Source organism: Rhamphochromis longiceps, linkage group LG22 (genome assembly GCF_057381845.1).
Source record: "Rhamphochromis longiceps isolate RC_006_pf linkage group LG22, R_longiceps_female_GT1.1, whole genome shotgun sequence".
Lineage (NCBI taxonomy): Eukaryota > Metazoa > Chordata > Actinopteri > Cichliformes > Cichlidae > Rhamphochromis > Rhamphochromis longiceps.
In genome coordinates, this window is record NC_140577.1 from 32,548,014 (window position 1) to 32,569,547 (window position 21,534).

Consider the following 21,534-nt stretch of genomic DNA (forward strand, 5'->3'; position numbering starts at 1 on the left):
CGTCAAACCTTGACCACAGTATCTACTTACATTTTATATATTTTGGGTAATGACTTAAGCTTTTATGTAACTTCTTGTAGATGTAAAGAGGCAGTCCACAAACACATGGGAAATCTATTTTCAACACCATGGACAATGCCGCTGCTTCATAATCATTTGGATGCTGGTCAGGCTGACACGAAAAATGCACTGAAATACATCATCCCCTCTTCATCCTGCTAAAGCGAGCAGCTAGTCAATACTGGCAATGTCAAGAAGAGGAAAATAATGCAGTGCGCCCACAGTTTGTTATCAAATGACAACATTTGAGTACGAGCCGGGTTAGTCTGGAAGCTCGAGGCATTGCAAGTGGTTTGTGACACCGCACGGCTCCTCCTGTCCACACAGGGCATGGAGGGCTGATTAAGGGCATTTAAGAGATCGGCCTCCTCTGTGAACTGTGTTGAGACTATTTCTGTATAGAATATGCTGCTGGCATTCAGACTGGGCTCAGAGTTTTTAGCTTGGCAAATGAAAACCCGTGCTTAACAGTCTTCCTTCCTAATCCCCCCCCCCCCATAACTTGGCTACATCACACCCACTCCCCAAAATATCCCTACTCCAGGCATCTTCTGCTCACTGTCTGCACCGGGCTCAGTTCTCGGTGCAACGCCGGCATGTGTTATCAAAAGAAATTTGGCTTTTGTGTTTCTCCCCACATCTTTTCAAATCAAATATGCTTGTGTGTTTTCTTCTTCTATTTAGAGCTTTACCAAGAATCTTTAGCTTTATTTTTTTCTGCATGAGAAAAACAATGTCTTATTTTTCCTGCACGACACTAACACTCACTCCAGTGAATTCAAAGAACGTTTCACCAAACCCTGAGAGCATGCTTTCGATGGTTTCATCTTTATCTGCTGGCGTCTTCAGCTCAATAAAAATCTGGCAAATTTGCATGCAAGATCATAGATTTTCAGTTTGGAGTGAAGCCGGTGCAATCTGGAATCTCGACTGCTGCAGTTTCATTAATGGAGCAATGCACTCCGCCTGTCAGTATTTATACACGGTGCTCAAGAGGCTCCCGATGGCTCAAACAGAGAGTCATGCCGAGCAGCAGAGAGTAAAAGTCTCCACTTAAATTCCTGAAGCATTTCTCTTCATCATTAACTGGTCACACTTCAGTAACTCAGCTCTGAACTAATCTGAGCTGCCTGACCAAGACTAACTTCAAACTCGGTCAGGCTTTTTGCAGTCATTAGCTGCTGGAACGGCATTCAGATGTCTGATGACTTGGTCTGCAAACCTGAGAAAAAAACAAACTTGGAGAGTTTTTGTGCTTAAAATAAGAAATAAGAATTCAGTATAAAATGCTGGATTGTATTTTACATTACAAATACTCGTATGGGATTACAGCAGCCCTATTTTTTAATGTACAGGACACTGTTAGCAAGTTTGTTTGGCAAGCAAAAGGTCGATTGGTTCACTTCCTGCCAGAGATACAAATACCCTGAAGGGTGTTAGTGTGTAAAAACATCCAAGGCCCCCCACTGGGTGACCCCCCTAAATTCAGACTTCATGTTGTGCTCACTTCATGCAGAATTCTAACATTTCTTACACTTTAATTTGTTGCCCCCAAAGCTGCGTCTACACAGGGCCCAATTCACTCGTCATGCACGACTTTGAAGCTAGTTCACTGGTGAACTTTCCACGCTCATGTGGAAAACATTTTTAAACCTTTTGAGCTACTCATTTCTCAAACAGGAAGTGAGGAGCCCTGGTCCTTCCTCATGTTTTCCTACCAGCTGAGTTGCTGGTGAGGTCACTGTTATGATGATCTTTTCCATCATTCAGCCGTTTGAGTCTTTCATTCCACCTAAGTAGGGACGGCTCAACTTCACTGATGGAGCCACTAACTTTTAAATTACACCAGCGAACTCTAAAGCGCAATATCAGAACATCGATTTGTGAACCGAATCCCAGCAGAAACCAGCTCATGCAGCTCGTGAGCGGGACACACGCTGGCCCACCAAAGAAAGTTAATGTTTTGGAACGGCTGAGTCAAACCTGAAGGTTCGCACAGAGCTTGCGTGAGGAAATCCACCAATATTCCAGCTGAATGTAGAAATCAATACCTATTATCCATTAACTACTTCTACAAAAGTTTCTATAAGAAGTACAACACCATTCCTTTCAAAATAAACACTACCCACAGAGTGAGCTGCCTTGGTGGAGGATTGTGCTCTCCTGCCTCTCTCGTGCTTTTGTTTAGCCTGTGTCCAGTCTTTAGACTTGTATTCAGGGTTCAGAGTTTATGTTATATTCATGCAAAAAGCGTAAATGTTCACCAGCACCCTCTGTTCTCTCCAGTAGATTGGTACATTTTATGGGAGATTGGCACTCATCGTGTTGATTTCTTAGATTTTTTTATGAAAGTTTTTTTTCATTATTTTCTCCTAGTATCCTATTTATAAATGCAGAGTGACACTTGAGTAGAGAGACCTAAATTACTTTTGCTGAATGCAGCGCTACAGTAATTACAAAAACAGCAGTTTTAGACCTAACCCAAGCCTCTGGGTGTTTAAACTGTGGTACTTACCTTCTTACAAAATACAGTAGTGTTATGATCTTACACGAGTGTCTCTCAAGATGCCACTCTGTAGCCCTTATTATTTATTAGAGATGGCTTTTTGATTTCCTATCAGATATTGTGAAAAGGCTGCAGGTCTCTGTCATGTTCAAGGAGCCTTAAAATGGATCAAGGCCGAACGTGGAGCATCGATCACAAGAGGTGTCATCCCTGCCTTCGCTTTCATTGATTGTCACTGTCAGAGCTGTTTGGGTACACCCTCAGGAAATGAACACAGTCATCGTGGACCGTGTGTGTGTGTGTGTGTGTGTGTGTGTGTGTGTGTGTGTGTGTGTGCGGTGTGGTCGTCACAAGCATGTGTGCGCATGTTTAGTCCCTCGCAATACCTGTCTTTGTGAGTAATTAAAATATACCACCAGAGATGTGGCATTTGTCATCCTCCCAGATTGTCAGCGTTTCGGGCGGTGCTAAAGTGGTACGTTTTTTTGTCAGGGAAAAAGCACTCATCACAAAATTTGGATTTAAAAAAAACAGACAGAGAGAGATAGAGATGCATTATTCTTGACTGAAAGTGTTTAAGTAGCTCAAAAAGATTGACGGGCAGGTCGGAGACACCAAGAGCTGTCAAATGACCACTGTTCTCAAAGCAGCCGGTCCTTTTCACTTCACACCCACTCGGTTTGAGCACATTTTATGTGTCAAAGTCTGGATTACACAGGCACAACTGATGGATCACAGTCAGCTGTCCTTTCGCGTGCTAGCTTTTTACTATTATGGGGTTTGAATGTCCTCTTTTACCATTTTGAACACTACACCATTGCAGTGAGAGTACAACAATGAGGTTTTTACTCTGGACCTGATGCTAATATTGGATATTTGCAGTAAAATATCCACAGCAGCCTTGACTGTTGACATGCATAACCAATCAAAGTGACGAGGACTACCCTGCTGGCCCTGCTCTAGCGTCCACTCATTCTGAGGTCTGTTTTTCTCTGTTCCCGATGCTTTTCCCAGACCGACAGGCACAGCCCGCTGCTAGGTGTACGCTCTCGTCCCTCTCTGGACAGCGGGAAGATGAGAGCATCAGTCAGGATGACCCGATACCTGGAGTCCTGGGGAGCTGCCAAACCTTTCGCCAATCTCCACCATCGAGACAGCATGACCACAGACAACGGCAAAATCAACACCAGAGTGAGTGTTGCTCTTTCTCAGATGCGAACACAAAGGTTCAGATATGACTTACTCATGGTCCGATTCTTCTTTCAGGACGTTCCGATGGGCCAGTACCACTTCCAGATGAGACGAGAAAGGTTAGCAAGCGGCATATTTATGACACGTGATCGCTCCGCCCTCAGGACAGTTTATTCAAGCAGTTACACAGAACCACTTTTATCCTGCTTATGTATCAGTTCTTTCTGTCACTCACTTTAAACCCAGGTCCAAATCCCAGAGGAGGAGGTTTGAAGAAGAACTCAATGAACGGATGATTCGCACCATTGACGGCATTAACTCACAAAAGTAAGTAAGCGCTGTGTCCGCTGCATTATCTAGTTCTGCTTCACATTTCTGAAGTCAGTCTGCAGTCAAAGAACGTCATCGGATTCAGGGCCGAAGTGACAGATGCAGATGAAGGTCTGTTTTTTTTAGTCATGTTTTATGATTTAAATATGATGAAGCAGTCTTTAATGCACTGATGAATAATTTTAAGTAATATATGATGAAGGAAAAAGGAGACGATTACAGCACTAAGCAGATAAATCTAAAGTAAAGTAAGCATTTATAAGAAAAAGCACCTTTGGGATATTGTTTCAAGCAAGTAAAAAGACCCTCCCATGAGAGGTATAACAATAGAAATACTGTATAATACAGTGCAGTGAAAAAGTATTTTCCTTTTCCCAATTTCTTTGTTTTTGCTCAAAGATAACCTGAGTAAATACAAAAATTAATTTTTCTTCTTGAAGGGAAAACAAAGCTATCCAAATGTACTTTGCTCCGTGTGGAAAAAAATACCCTATGTGTATTCTCGAGAAGTGGAGTGGGTGTCCTCAGAGTGTCCTCAGAGAGTCATTCTCAAAAATGAACCCTGTCTTCAGCATGTTCTCCAGCGCTGTATACATGTGTGTGCAGTTGGTGAAAGTGGCTCTGGTGTATCACAGGGATAGAAAAGCTCTTTATAAATGGAGTTCTTTTCCCATAGTAGTACACAATTGTGTAGTTGTCACTACATTCACCGTACAGGTGAAAGATCCTCAGTTCAAGACTCAGAGGAGACACAAATCCGGCCTCAGGGGAGTCATGAGCTGGTGTACTCTTAGTGCTGGTCATACCTCGCCCAGGAGGGCTGAATCAGGAAGGACATCCAGCGTAAAACTGTGCCAAATCAAACATGCGGACCCATCCACTGTGCCCACCCCTTGGGAAATAAAGGAAGTGGGCTGCACCCCTAACTTCTGACCTCAGCAATATCAAAATGGATGAGTTGTAAAACCGAAGCTCACACACTCTTCAGCTGTTATGTGGTTGGGACGTGCATTATTGTTCTATACATAGCCGTTGGCACATTGTGACGTGTAATATTGTTTTTCCGCGCCAGCTGATTTTATCTCTCACTGAGGATACAGCGACCATTAGTCATCCGGGGAATGACTTCTGGACTTTGTCTCACTTGTTGTCTCCAGACAGTGGCTGAAGTCTGAAGACATCCAGAGGATCTCATTGTTCTTTCACAACAAAGCCCTGGAGAAAGAGGTAGGCGACTGCATACAAAACAACAGCCGGCATCGCTCGCTGGGAGAAACAAATCAATGCAACTGTGTGGGTATCGGTGGAAAAGAAGTTGTTATGCAGGCTATATAAGGCTTATAGAACACAGGGGTGTCCACTAAATATTCTATACTACACCTCTGACTTCAAATTTCCATGCTCGTCTCATCATTTGGAGATTACCACTATATTACACTAGTACACTATAGCTAGAGTGTCCTTTCCATTAAAACTGATTGTTGTTACTTCTTTTGTTTTACGCTACCTAAATTTAGAGTATCATTAGAAACCAGTATAAACTTGTAGGTGCTGAAAGTTGAACCCTGAATTCACAGCAATTACATGGTAAATGTTAAGCACTATCATTTTTTTCACACATGAACAATTCTAACTTGTTTGCAATGCATGTTTAGTGCTCGTTCTGACTCTGATTTCTGCACTCATGGTCTCGATCTTCTCTCTGCAGTACAGATCCACCACATTACCTGCCTTCAAGTACTACGTCACCTGCGCCTGCCTCATATTCTCCTGTATATTCATAGTGCAGGTCCTCGTCTTGCCCAAGTAAGTCTGTGCCAGTCTTACAGGGTTTACGCGAACTCCAGCTGTGACAGCAGGGCTGATGTGAAAAAGCCATTTGACGCCAGCTGTCTCATCAACGGGCACCGCGCTGAAATGAAAGAGGCAGGGGAGCAAGAGGCGGAATGTTAAAAAAGGCGATGGAGATGAAAGGGCAGCGTGTCTGCTAGTGATTATAGATCAGGTGAATCAAAGTGTGGCGTCTCTTTAATAGCGGGGAGAGAGAGATTCGCGGTCATGCTAATTTACTGCTTCTGGGAGCCAAAAGTGTAATTCAGCATCTGAGAGGCCATTGATTTTCTAATTCAGCCGTCTCACCCTCTTTACCTTTGCTCTGTTTGCTGCAGCATCGCGTCGCACATTTTAGACGTGACATCATCAGTTTTATGGCAGGCGTCCTTAAATCAGCCGTTACCGTGTTACTCCACAGGAAAACTGAAACATGAGCAAACCTGTTTTTGAGCCACACGATCCATGTTATTCTGCCTTAGTGTAAACGAACTGCAGGTCTGAGGCAGAGTACATTAAAAGTTCTGTGATATTTATTGGCCTGGATGGCACTTTAAAAGGCTGAGAGGTGCCAAGAGACTAAAGAGTAATGTGTGTGTGTCTGTGTGTGTGTTGCAGAACTGCTGTGCTCGGGATCTCCTTTGGGATGGCATTCCTGTTATTGGCTTTGATCCTGCTCCTTTGCTTCGCTGGTCACATTCTGGTAGGTTCAAATACACACAGAAAAGCATGTGCAGACTCAAAGAAACCCCAGTTTTAATAAACATATGCACAACATAACCCTAAGATGGCCTGTTTAATAAGTCTGTGCCCCAGTTTTGATGAGTTAACTTCTAGTATGTCATTAGTCTGTTACTTAGCACTAATTAGCCAGTATCGCTGTCTGTATATGGCGTCAATACAGCTTCGCGATGTGTCTTATTAACCTAGTTTGCTAGTGGTACCTGATAACGCTCCACCAGAATCATAGACTGTATGTAAATGATGAACACAGTGGTTTTACCATTGGTTTCTCAACCCTACAACTTGAAGCTACTATTTATATTTTTGTGGAGCCAGAAATACCCATTTTAAGATGACAGTTGGGTGGTGTGGTAGGTTATTAGCAAGCTGGGTTAAAATGCTTCATTCTTAAACTATGCATGCCTTCTAAAAAGTGCTCAATAACACTAATAAATACTTGACTTGTTTTTAGTGTACGGCAAACTTCTTGGACAGGCTGTACCTCAGAACATGTTTGGTTTAAATGTTCAAATAGGGACCAATCAGACTGTGAACTTGTTCATTTCATAGCTGAAGTTGTGGTGAGAGTCTGTGGGTATGAGCTCACTTTTACAGTTAGCCCCAAGTGGCCATTTAAGGAATTGCAGCTTTTGGGATCTCAACATTGGCCAGAGGTTGATGTTTGGTGTAAAGCTCTAACTATGCTATATAAATTTACGAGCCAACTTTGATTAGGTACCCCAGTTCAGCTTCTCATTAACACAAATCCTGAATATGTCAATCAAATGGCAGCAACTCAGTGCGCTTAGGCTTGTAGACATGGTCAAGACGGACTGCTGAAAAATGATTTGCTTGTGCCAGAGGTCAGAGGAAGGAAATAGTAACTCAAATAACCACTCATTACAACCAAGATATGCAGAAGAGTATCTCTGAATACACAAGATATCAAACCTTGAAGCCCGTCTGGTCTGATGAGTCCCGATTTCTGCTGTGAGATTCAGATAGTAGGGTCAAATTTGTCATAAACAACATGATAGCTTGGATCCATCCTACCTTGTATCAGTGGTTCAGGCTGTTGGTAGTGTAGTGGTGTGGGGGATTTTCTTGGCACACTGAGCATTGACTGAGTATTGTTACTGACCAATGACTCCTCCCAGCAGAGTAACGCACCATGTCTCAAAGCTCATATCATCTCAAATTGGTTTCTTCAACATGGCAATAAGTGCATTGTACTCAAACGGTCTTTCGGTTTAACAGATTCCTTTGGGAATTAGTGGAACAGGACATTCTGCTCATGAATGTACAGCTGACAAATCTGCAGCAGCTGTGTGATGCTATCATGTCAATATGGGCTAAACTCTCAGAGGAATGTTTCCAGCAACTGATTGAATTAGTGCCACGAGGAATTAACCAGCCTGGTCCTACCCACACGTAACTATGTTTTATATATACAGTAAAACGACAATGTTTTTTGCACTTACTACCTCCTACATAAAATGTATCTCTATAAATAACAGTGTAATTAGATCCTTTATACTTGAGAGATGGTTGATTATGAGAAAAGATTAACAGATGTTCAGCAGAGGAACAGCTGCTATCATTACATGTGAGGAGTATACGAGCTAATCCACTCTTTTGTTCTCCTTCATAAATTAGCGCATGCATGAATTCCCTGCTACAGCTAGCTTTCCAACATAAGTATTGGTTTGGGTATTGTTTTCAGTCAGCCACAAGAAGCTGACACAGGATTTATGGACAATCAATAATGGTTTCTCCCTTAAGAACCCATTTCCTTGTCCTCCTTTCTCTAGAGAGTATTATCACACAATAGACGTGGGTCACTTCTAGTTAGTGGGGAGATATCAATAACTGTGGGTCTCTCCTGACCTAGATATTCAAAAAGGAAAAATAAGGAGAGCTTAAGTTTGATGAGTTTGCACTAACCATGATTTTAACAGTCAATATGTTCCCAGTTAAAGCTGCAGTGGTCACGCATGTGACTAATGAGAAACCTTGCATGCTCTGTGTGCTTTGGTTCCGTGCGCCCGGTTGGGTTTGTGTAAGTCATTATTAATGGGGCATATAATAGCTAAAGGACATGTTCCATTCATCTGTGAAAGAGTGCATTACACGGTTATTGTGATCAAACACATTTCTTGGAAAATGTCTTTTCAAGTCAGATGAGCTAAGCTCACCATTTCAGCCAGAGTAGGTGTTTTTTTTGTTTGTTTGTCACTGCTGTAGTGTCGCAAAATACAAGGACACAAAACAAAGCATGTGTGAACATACCGTCCGGAAGGGTGACAAATCAGAAACTAGCCGGCAAGCTAATATACACTTATATAACTTACTTTAGATCATATATCTGCCTGAGGTAAATTGCCAAATTTCTTTTATTTGTCAGCTTAAATGTATCATTTGATATATGCTGAAAGTGTCCCGAGGACACGGAACTATAGTAGTGTGGTTAAATTGAGCACAGAAAAAGCACAAAATAATGTTTCTCTGACAAAAGCTACAATTTGAAAAGACCTGAAAAGTTGGGGGGTTTTTTTTCTTAAGAGGAGACGATAATTGTGTTGGATTTATTCTAGTATAAGCATCACTGCTTTGTCAAACAGATGCCCCATTGTCAAAATCCCCCTCTCTCCTCCTGGTATTGAATCCTCCATCTGAACAGGCCTCAGAGAAATCAATGTTACTCTGTATGGCAGCCAGGGAGGACAATGTTCTTGAGTAGCTTTCTTTTTCCCCTGCCAGGCTTGTTGAGAAGTTCAAATTATTATGTTATTATCCACATCAGTCTTGATTTTTCTTGGGTCTATAGGGCAAAGAATAGACTTAATAGTATCCTACCTGGGTTAAATAATTCCATATCTAGCCACGCTGATTAAGGATCATTATTAATCCTCTTAACTATTTAATAAAACTGCTAGACCTCTCTCTTTTTGTAGCTTATCCTTTTATTAATGCTAGTTTCTGCTTGTTCTAAAGAAATAAACCAACTGATTGGTTTTCTGCTCTTGTTACGAATCAGGTTTGGGGTTGCCATTTGAAAACGAAGCCTTAGTAGAGCTTTCGTTGCATGTAAAAGCAAGCCCAACGTAGCCAATGGCAGCATTATTCCCTGTGTATGTACATGGGGATGACAGTTGGTCATTAGTGGGCACTCCAGGCTCTGCTTGCATAACCCTCTAATGTACTGTGTGCCAGAGCAGAGTGGATAGAAGTCTTTCAAAGGCCTTTACTGCATCTAAACTTATTATTAGACATGCACTGATCAATAAGCCGGTGATTGGAACAGGCTGGTGTCCAGTCGGCCTCTAATTTACACACATCTGTTCCAAAACTGCCACAGTTTGAAATGCACCAACCTAGAAGGTGATAGTGTTAGAACAGCATGAATGAGTATGTGTGAAGGCAACACTGGCCTCAGTGAGGGATCTGGCAAAGGGAGCCTTTATCAGAGGAATCATAACACATCTCCAGATAAGGAGGTCTTTCTCTCTCCCCCATCCCCAACTGTTCGTGGTAGATGTGTGCGTCTGCCTGAGCCTGCTTGTGCCAGAGGTTTCTTATTGTTTAAAGGGAGTTTTTCTTTCCACTGTCGCCAAGTTCTTGCTCTTGTGTTTGTCTGATTGTTGGGATTTCTCTGTATTATTGTAATGTCTTTACCAGACAGTATTATGCACCTTGAGGTGACCGTTGTTGTGATATGGTGCTATACAGATAGAACTGAATTGACCAATAAGTTCTGACTATAAAATCAAATCCCATATGTTTGGATCTATTGCTGTTTATCATTTAGCTCAGGTCACTGGTAAAACTCATTATTAATACCATTTAGTTGTTTTTTGCATGCATTAAGATGTCTGTGAGTCTTGCCTCCTGTTTACTTGTCTCATAATATATTTACATTGCATATTACCGTATATTACAGTATTACTGCACTCTACTGCCGGGGTCCAACCCCTGGGCCTTGGACCAGTACCGGTCCGTGAGTCATTTGGTACCGGGCCGCGATAGTTGAGGCTTGGCCGTGAAATTTATGGTTTTCAGGGTTTCATTGTGATTTTTTTATCGTTTTTATCGTTAACTCGGTTTCCAGTGTGTTATGAATAAATCTCTTTTTTTTGGGTACCGGTACTGGTTTTATTTTGTTATATTTATTCGTGACACCTTAAAGACCGGTCCTTGAAAATACTGTCGGACATAAACCGGTCCGTGGCGCAAAAAAGGTTGGGGACCACTGCTCTACTGTATATTACATTCTACCACATATGCAAATTTAATACACTGCTCAGCCTTCTAAGTAAAAGAGAGTCCAAAGATGGTCCTGCTGCCAGCATTACCTTCATATTAACAACAGATGGATGTGTAGCATGCAACTTTTCCAGTTCAGAGATCTTTCTGTTTTCTTTGAATTCCGCACACTAATTATTCCTATATCACAAGACACCACATGGGAATGAATGACCTTCTTGAACTTGTGCCATGTGCTTGCTGTAGCTATATCTTTATGCCTTAGGAATCATCTACCCTGGACTGTATATAAATAAAATAAATGTGATGTTTTAAATATACTGTTTTCCAGCTTACAGTATCATTTTTAATTAATCCCCAGAGGAAAGCAGTGTTTCTGTTTAGCACTCCCACTCCCTGTTTCCTCACCTTCATGTCATTCCCTCTGTTTCTTTGTAGCCACAGCAGGGAAGGAAGGGGTCCTTCTGCTCTCTTACATGGTTTCCGACTTCTTCTCGCATCATCGTCACCAATAACCCCTGGCTGCGATTGGTCCTCACCATGACGACCACTGCTCTCGTGCTGGTCATGGCTGTCTTTAACATGGTGAGAAGCCAGTTTTAAATGTTGTGAATGTGGTTTGACTGCTGGTTCTTGGAAGTGCTGCTGAAGCGTCAGATAACTGTGCCGTGCATTTTCTGATAAAAGCTGCAGTAGCACAGCGGATATTTATATGATTTGGTTTGAATAGACTGCACCAATACTGGCTTAAACTTTAACTTTTTTTTTTTTATAATGCTGTTTATTCTCACAATTGGTTACATTGATAAAGTGTACAAATCAGTGAGCAGCAAACGGAAGCAGACACATCCATCAGTGGGAAATGGATAGTGTATATATATATGTGTGTGTGTGTGTGTGTGTGTGTGCGCACGCTGTTTATGTGCAAGACTGACAAGAGATGCAAGGAGTCCACTGCTGCTACAATCTTCCTCCTCACCCTCCGGTCAGCGGTTCAGACGGAGCAGTGGACTCCCAGCTCTCGGTACACTGTACAAGGTGAAGATATAGGCCATAACCTGCTGTGTTCTGCAAAGCGGAGCTTGTTGTAGCGTTGTGACTTAACCGGGGACTGAGACGATGACAGCCATGAGACTTTACTTGCCCCAACTAATAAAAATCAGTATATACCTTTTATAAAATAGAATAAATAAAATAAAAAATATTTCTGTTCAATACATACAGTCTCTCTCTCTCTCTCTCTCTCTCTCTCTCAGCCATCCCAGAGCATGCAAGGCTTTTCATGATTTTCCATTTCTCCAGATCAAAAGAATGCATAGATAATTGCTAAGTTAAATTCAGCATCAACTTAACTGCCAACTGTGAGCGCTTCCGATCGCCTCCGTGTTCATTATTTGCTCTCGTATTTTTCTTTATGTACAATGTATATCAGTATTTTACACTTTGGCCATTTGGTGAATTTTGAATTTTCAAAAAATAGAAAAGAAAAAAAGGCATTTCATTAGAGGAAAATAACAATAATACATTTAAAAAAAGAAAAACATAGCTTATAACGATGATTAATGCCAAATGTTACATGAAATCGGTATTATGTACACAAAGTATTTGTCATCTCGTTCACATTTCAGCATCCTTGTGACAAAAGAAGAAATCATCTCCGTTACTAAAATAGTTTCTTTAGGTTCCCCCGTGGAGCCAACAGACGAAGTGCAAGACAACATGCTGACCGTTAGCTAAGCCCCCCCCCCCCCCCCCCCCCCCCCAAGTTACTGCCTCAGCCCCTGTCAAGCATTTCTTTGTTTTTTAGGGCAGCAGCCACTTATTTATCACAGAAATGTGACGCAGCACAAACAAAAACAACAAAACAAAAACAGGCAAAGACGAAGCCCGGGAATCTCACAAGTCTCACCGGTGACTTCAACTCAGCCTCCTAGTAGATGTACCTAGTTTGAAACTCCTATGTCGCCTCGTTCTCAAGTTATCGCATTTACAAGATTTCCTGACCTTGAGGTCAGAGGTTAACATTTTTATGTTGTTTTTTGTGCACTGCAGACTATGTCAAGTTGAAATAAATCAGTGCTGCAGACAGAACAGGAGAAAAACAGTTGCCACGGGGTTGCAATCAAACCTTCTTAATAGTAACAATAATTTTAACCACTTGCTACAACTGACGTTTACCAGTGTGTGTTTTTATAAATGAAGCTTTTGGGGAACTTTATAACTACATTGAATTTTCTTCAGTAATCCAGATACAAGTCTTGTCTCAAAATCAAAGGTCAGAAAAATGTCCTTACACCTTAAAAGGCAAGTAGATCAATGGAAGTTTAAAACTTATAAGTGGGAGAAACAGGAATACTTCTCTAAGAGCAATCAGAGGTTTTGAAATGAGGTTAATGCCCTTCCTGTGGAAAGGTGTTTTAAGGAAACTGGTGAACCTGATCATGTGGTCGACATAATGGATTCTATGAATACCCAGATTGTTTCGAAGAGGGAAATGGTGCCCACAGAGCATAAACTGAACCTTAATGGTCATTCCTGAAAGACAATCGTGCGTAACATAAACATAAGCCAACCCAAAGTCATCCCCCACCAAGGTCTTCAAGGTCAACTTAATGATTTAGTGGTTGAAAATTGAACAATTGATCAACATATCTAAAGTATCTTACAATATGGTATCTTAAATATCATGTCACATTTGATCACTAACCTCTTCTTCAAGGTCAATAGATTGATCCGAAGGTCAGAGTGATAATAATACGACACAGAGCTATTTAAAACTATGTTTCTTACTGCCATTGTTTGTATTGACAACATATGGGCATATAGGGAATGTGAATATGTGGGGATTCTAAATATCACATCACTTTGAACCTTTGACCTCGTCTTCAAGGTCAAATAAGGCCAAACTTTGATAAAATGCCTTTAATTTTTAAAACTGTGATTAAAACTCTTCTGCCTTTGTTTGTGTTGGCAACATTTAGGATACGATACTCATTATGGGAATTATTCCATTAAAGTAATGCATTAAAGTCTGCATCCAAATATCATGTCACGTTTGACCTCTGACCTCACTTTTACATGTCACACCAGCCATTCTTTCAAGTTGACCCAAAAATGTGTTTTTACTGCACTACAAATGTCTTAAATTATGTTTAGAAGGGACAACGAAAACAAAATGAGTATGCACAAAAGGCAGCACTATACTGCCCAGAGCATGGCAGAGGTTGGCACTCTCTGAGGTTTCCTTCCAAGGAATAAGACTTTACTGTAAATCTTTGACATTTTTCTTTGAACACTGGATGCTTTTTCACTCCCTTTCAGTCCAGTCCTTGTATGTCCTGGTGTTTTCTTATTGTTAAGTCTCCGTCTGTGTTAGGTGTTCTCATGTTTGGTCATTTCCTGTGTTATTTTGGTACTCTCTGTCTCATGTGGCTGTTCAGTTTTCTTTCCCCGAGTCTTGTTTCCCCCGTTTGTCTGCACCTGTGTGTTCCCTACAGCTGCCTCTAGTTCCCATTATTCCCTACTGTGTGTGCATATGAGCCCAATCAGGCCTTTCTCTTTTATCAGTAAATCTCTTTACCCCTCGCAGGGTGTGTCCAGTCTGCCTTAGATCCTGTTATTTACACTTGTAATATTTTCAGTCACTTTTAGTTTGGTTTTCCCTTCTTAAGCATTTTCAGTTAGTTCTGTTCCTGCTCTCCTTTCTTCCCCTAAATTTGTTACCCTTTATTTTTAGACTGTTTCAGCTGCCATTCAATAAAGGTATGCTTTAATTTCCATCTCACCTGCCTATGCTAAGTCTGCATTCAGGGTCCTGATCCACAACTCATGTCAATAAGCTTGTTAGACTTGTCTAAACTATAACCTGTATTTCAATAACAGAGAGATCACTTGGAAGAATTTGACATGATGTATTGAGATAGAAATTAATGTATTTAGTAATTAGACTCCAACCCAACATGTTAGAACAGAATCCCAACGGTGATAGGATTTAGGACAGGACCTCCCAGAGTCTAGACACTAGTGGTGGTGAAGAAAGTCTCAGAGAAAGAAAGTCTGAACACAAAGTGGAGGCTGATAGGCTCAAAGTAGGCAGGCGAGAAGATGATTGGAATAGAGTAATGATGTCATTATTTAGATTGACAGCGTGGGAACGCGGTACATAATGTCAACAGAAAAGCAGCCGAAGACCAATGAAAGCAGGCAGATGACTGATCACAGATCTTCCTTATTGAACTTACCCATGAGCTTCATTTCCATGTATGTTTGCACATGTCTCAATAAAGTTTCCTAGCAAAACATTAAGAAACTGGGGTTTCACAAGACTTTTTCACATCACTGTACACAAACATTAAAATGTGAGTACACAAATATATATATACACGTGAGCCTTTCACACTGTTACGATGGCCCAAAACAACCCACACAGGAGTAATGCACAAAGAAATAAAAATAACATAAAACAAGTCTGTGAAGAATAGCTTTTTCTCCCCCAAATTACACCTGAAACCTTCAACTCCTGGCAGCTAAATGTCATGTAGCTGCAGGCAATGTGAGTAATTAGAGAGCAAGAATACAGTTCCCGTGGCACACACAAAAAACTTGCTGTTTTATATCACTGGTGCACACTTTCTGCAAAAAAACAGGGACCGTCATTAAAATCTGGGTTTGTACTGTTCCACACAAAACTGGACTATTTCAGGAATTTCCCTTTAGTTAGTGCATTCAGCCTGTGTCAGTCAGCTGCTGTTCCTTTGAAAATTGTAGAAGAAATACACAAGATCAAAAATACACATTCATTATTTACTGTTTCTATTCTATTTTTACCCACTTGATTACACCACAGCAGCTGTGGAGGTCAATTGTACCACTGCTGAGGTTTTTCTCCCAAAAGCGATGGTTGTATTTTTTTAGCGTTGTGGTTTTCCATACAATATGTTGTCCAGGTCAAGCATGAGAGTCCCTGCTTATGGTGATTAAATGGGGGATTTCTTTCAAATGTTAAATAGACACGCTGTCAGTGTGAACAGCATCATTTGGCATGCAGCAGGAAACAGGCGTGAAATGTGTCACAGAATATGCGCATTACACATGTATGTTATACAATAACGATAAAGGTGAAATCTTTAAAGAATTTTACTGCCAAAGTGTAAAAGAATATTTCAAAAGCTTGAAATGTTTCTCTTAGAATGACTTCTGTTCAATGATGGAAACAGGAAATTCACTCCCAAGGCTACAATGTTTCACCGAATTAGAGATTAACTCTTGGAACTGATCCAGATTCACGCCTATAACGAAGAATGGAGATGTTTCAGAATGTGATGCTCATACATCAGATATGTTCACATATACTTATGAAACTGGAGGCTTTGCCTTTATTTTCTAAAGGAACTTTCATAAACTAATAGTCTTATTTTTGTGCATCTCTGGACTCAATTCGTGCATGATGTTGAGGTATGCAGGTGTCATACCATAGCAAAGTATTACACAGATCTTTGGTTAAAAATGTAGCTTACTTCAAGTTACAGTAATCTAATCCATTTATAATCATAATCAGGTTTGTGGGCTTGGTTCTATTTCTCATCATAAGAGAGTTTCTTTAAAAATGAATAGCTTCAAATAGCAATCAAAGTTGTTATCAGTATCTTTTTTTGGAATCACCTTTTTCGTGGTAAAATGCTATTTTATTCCTGTCAAAATGTGTGTAACCTTTGGCATTGCCATATTCATAGATTCAGCTAAAGTAATGGGAACAAATTATGTGTTTTTGTGACAGGCTGCTAAAAACATAGTGCCTAAAGATACAAATTAAATTGGTTCTTTGCTCAGTTGTCAGTTATGTGTAGAGAAAATAGAGCTTCATTTCTTGAGTTTGGCACGTTTTTATGCTTGAGTGATTCACTGGTCAGTGTTAAGTGCTCAAACACATCCCTCTGAAAATGGTCTGGCACCGGACTGGAGTGAAAAAGCAGCCAGTGACCAAAGAAAACCTTGGAAAGAGCTTTAGAAAGGCTAGAGACCCATGTGATGTGACTGACAGAAACTAATTTAGAAAAAAACTGATGTATTTGTTGATTGATATTTTTATATGGATTTGTATTGACAATGACATTGACGAAATGTCAACGCCTGACATGTTTTATTTTCTGTGTATTCTGCTTGGATCTCTTTTGGTTTTGTTAGTTTTTTGTGGAGGATCCTGGAGGACCTGTGGATGACATCCTGCCAACTGTGAATCTAACCAATAACAGCCAGCTGGACTACATGGTGGACAACACAGGCAAAAACAAGTTTTACCTGCCAGTAAGTACAGCAGTGAGAGGTCAGCAACATGACCTGCAGAGAAAGTACTGCGGCCATCTAAAATGACATCTAAACAAGCAAAATGAGACATCTGTGTCTCTGTGTTGTGTTGTGTTGTGTTGTGTTCGTGTCCAGCTCTGTATCTTTTCTTGGACTCTAGTAGAACAGGTGAGCCTTGGTGCAGCCCCTCAGTTCATTGTCTATCAGAAACGAGCTGTTTTAGCTGTGCTCCCTTTAAGGCAGCATTTGGGCCTCACAAAACTAAAAGTATCCCACATTTTTATCAAAGTATGCAATATAACTTATCAGTCACACAGCACATGCCATATTGGGTCATCTGTTGTTGATGTTCCTTTACTCTCTTTCAGTACTTTATCTACTGCTGTATACTGGGCTTGGTGTCATGCTCCGTGTTCTTGAGGATCAACTACGAGCTGAAGATGGTGGTGATGCTGGTCGCCGTGGTAATCTACAACATCATCATCCTGCAGACACATGCAACTCTACTGGATGGATTTAACAAAGCCTTATACCGCACAGATAAACCAGACAGGTACCTGCATGCACTCGTTCTCCCTTCTTCCTCCACACATCCTTTCTGCTTCATTATTTAGGAAATGATGAAATCATTTTTAGGCCAACTTTAGGTTAATATTATCTGTTTGAAACCCTCCATCACGCTGACCCTGCAGCCTGCTCACATCAGTAGAAAAGAGCTTATTAAAATGACTAATGAGACCGGACCACGGGGGAAGACTGATGCTGAGGCAGCGATATCCCATGTGACTGTCGATCAAGTGTAACCCCTGGAGATGGGGATGATGAATGGCAGCAGTTTGTGTTGATGGAGCTCAATTCACTTTTGACTGACAGCTAGAGTCTCACTGCTGACAAAATCCCATTATGCAAAAAGTTTCCAGGGCACCTAGAGAGACTGCGGAAAGAAAAAGTTTTTTTCTCAAGCTCATATTTCTCCTTTTGTTTGTCTTCTTCACCTCAGCTGTTATTAGCATGAAGACAATACTGCTTTTGCCAGAGCACGGAGGCAAGTAAATAAGAATAGCAATGAAGTGGAAAAACAAAAAAGAAACAGACCAGGGCTGACAAATAGTAATTTCCACTTTAGTATCTTGAAGGAGAACTTTAGTTGTACTGTCTGTGTTATAACAGGCACAGGATTACATATCCACAGGCTGTTGAGCTAGAAGCTACAGCTACTAATCATTGAAGTAAGTTGATAAATTTATAGTTCATGTATTAAAAATATAGAGGAGTGGGTGCAGGCTTTCTGCCATTTTTAAATACAGTGGCCAGGAAGGATATCTCCCTTCTGACCAAATAGATTTTAATTATATGACTACACATCAGCCACATACAAAGTACGTTAGGAGAAGAGAGGGGAGGAGAAGGGAAGTTTTAGGCCTGGGCATGCTGTGGAGGCACATTTCAATTCATGCCTGCCCTTTTAAACTGCAGACATGAAATATTATACCTGTATTTTATCATCGGAGAAAGGGTCCCCTTTACCAAAAAAAGAAAGAGACAAGCAGTATTGATAAAATGTCATCTTGTTCCTAACCTCAAGCCTGACCTCCTGAACCAAAGTCAAGGCTCTAACACATGAGCATTTGCATAAACATGCTCATTTATTCCTCAAGTTGTCACAGTTACCTATTGTCAACAGATTAGACATCCAACAGCAGCTAACAAAAGCAAAAACAGCAGAAGTTATGAATAGAAAAGATCGGGGTATCCTCAACAACTCAGTCAAAAGTGAGCTTCGCTGACTCATCAACTCGTTCGTTTCAGAGTCCCTTCACAAAGTTTTACAGCTTCCTCCAGAATATAAAAAGTGGATGTTTCTCACCCAACACTGACAGCTGAGGTAAACAGCTGACTCAATAGGGAAAAACTTAGAGGTCAAGAGTCACTTTGCTGTCTGAGTACACTTCCTACAGATGAACCACAGCCAGGGGTCCAAATATAAAACACTGCATAATGTTTAATTGACCTCATCTGTTTTCTGGACCCCATAGCCATGACTGCTATGGGTTTCAGTCTAACCTTAATGTTTTTTCTCTCTTTTGGCTAACTAAAATGTGTTTGTCCTTTATCATCTACCATTACTAGGATTATGAACTTAAATTAGGAGGGGCAGTAAAACCAGAATTAGGCTGACCACAATCTACTGGTGAAAATTTACACAAGGTTCAAATGGGATAATAAGGGAAGTTTTCAAAAAATGAATAGATACAAAAGAGAAGAATCTAGCAGTGCTTGTTCATAGTTATGCCAATTTATAAAAACTGTGGACACTGATTTTTTGGGGGCTAATTGTTTCCCAAATTCTTTTCTGTTTCTTCAAAACTAGAGTCTTAAAAAAATAAAACTCAATCGAATTACTGTTTCTTAACCAAAACAAAAAGCTTATCAACTCAAGTAATATCAAGTATTCTAGAGACAAAGGTAAGACCATCTTACTGACAGCTGAAGCTTAGCCCAAACTGAGTGATGCAGGACAATTATCTTAAGACAAGCAGCAAAAAGAAAAGAATCACAGTGCTGCGATGGCCCAATCAGTCCAGACCTCAACCTGACTGAAGTAGTAAATAGTAAGATCTTAAAAGAGCTGTGCATAAACGAATGCCTGCAGATTTTAATGAAATGAAGCAACACTGTAAAGAAGAGTGGACTAAAATCCCTCCACATCGATGTGAGAGAAGCCGTACAGCAAACAGTTACAAAGAAAAGGCCAAACCTAGCAGTCAGTCAGTCCTCTCTCAGACATACAGTCCTTGACAGCATCTGAATGTGTCAGCTTCGTGACTTAAGCACCCTGTGCACTTTTCTGTGAAAGATCTGCAAATGTCTGATCAGCTTTTATTATTTCCAGTAAGATTTGCACATTCATCTAACAACTAGGCAGCTGCAGCAGCACCTTAGCACCCAGCGACACACAAACACACTCACTTTGCCACTTTACTTAGTGACAATAGCAGAGAAAACTACACGCTGAAAAGTGTGGTTACACGTAACTAGAGCTGATGCTGAGAATACTCATTTCCACAAGTGCGACAAGTGTTTTCTCTCTGTCTCTGCTGTTGGTACGTTTAACATACAGATGCATGTTGTATCATAGACACAGATGAAGCAATGTCACAAACCCTGTGTCTAGGCCAATATTGCCAAAGGTATTCACTCACCACCTATCTAAATCACTTCTATGGCCACAATTATATAAAAGCAAGGGAAAAAATGCTCCTGCAAACATTTGTGAAAGAATGTGTTGCCGGTGTGGTACATTGATAGGATGCCACCTAAGCAGTCGTGAAATTTCCGCACTACTAAGTATTCCACAGTCAACTGTTAGTGGGATTATAACAAAGTGGAAGTGAGTGGGAACAACAGTAACTCAGCTATGAAGTGATATGCCACGTAAAATCAGATTCGGGTCAATAGATGCTGAGGTGCATAGTCCAGAGAAGTCCCCAACTTTCTGCAGAGCCAATTGCTACAGACCTCCAAATGGGCTTCAGATTTGATCAAGAACAGTGCATAGAGAGTTTCAAGGAATAGGCTTCCATGGCCGAGCAGCTGCATCCAAGCCTTACACCTCCAAGTGCAATGCAAAGTGTCGGATGCAGTGGTGTAAAGCACACTGCCACGGGGCTCTAGAGCAGTAAAGACATGTTCTCCAGATTGACGAATCGCACTTCTTCATCTGGATATCCAGTGGGTTTGGCGGTTGCCAGGAAAACGGCATAAAGCGTAAAGTTTGCTGGAAAAGGGATTATGGTGGGGGTTCGTTTTTCAGGAGTTGGACTGGGACCCTTAGTTCTATGAAAGAAACTCTTGAAACGGTTTGGAGCTGGCCGCTTCCTGTTACAACACAACAGGGATGAGCGAGTTTGTTGACCGGCCTGCACAGAGCCCTGACCTCAACCTGACAGAACATCTTTGGGTAGAATTAGAGCAGAGTCTTTGAGCCAGGACCAAGGTCCAATATCAGCGTCCGACCTCACAAATGCACTTCAGGAAGTGGTCAAAAAATCCCATAGACACACTCCTAAAACCTTTAGGAAAGCATTCCGAAAAGAGTGGAAGCCATTATAGCTACAAGGGTGGGCTGACATCATCTTAAACTATGAATGAAGAATGGGATGTCATTCAAGTTCATATGAAGGCAGATAACTTAATACATTTGGCAATATACTGTTTATGTATATATGTTAAAACTTATTTATTTATGGCCTTAGTTTAAAAGGGGCTCAGTGATTTCTAAAATAACAGTCGGTATCCATACTTTTACCAAATGTTACTGAAGCAGG

At 40.9% G+C, this 21,534-nt stretch overlaps 1 protein-coding gene across 2 annotated transcripts in view; it reads left to right on the forward strand.

Annotated features, from left to right (window-relative positions):
- Nucleotides 1-21,534, forward strand: part of adcy2b (adenylate cyclase 2b (brain)) — a 74,681-nt gene that overhangs the window by 45,341 nt on the left and 7,806 nt on the right. For both annotated transcript variants that reach the window (XM_085395625.1, XM_085395624.1), the window contains exons 10-18: nt 3,581-3,757; nt 3,833-3,876; nt 4,004-4,084; nt 5,245-5,314; nt 5,796-5,893; nt 6,536-6,620; nt 11,342-11,488; nt 17,087-17,206; nt 17,575-17,759. In XM_085395625.1, coding sequence (XP_085251751.1) covers nt 3,581-3,757; nt 3,833-3,876; nt 4,004-4,084; nt 5,245-5,314; nt 5,796-5,893; nt 6,536-6,620; nt 11,342-11,488; nt 17,087-17,206; nt 17,575-17,759 — 1,007 coding nt within the window. The remainder of the gene's footprint in view (nt 1-3,580; nt 3,758-3,832; nt 3,877-4,003; nt 4,085-5,244; nt 5,315-5,795; nt 5,894-6,535; nt 6,621-11,341; nt 11,489-17,086; nt 17,207-17,574; nt 17,760-21,534) is intronic.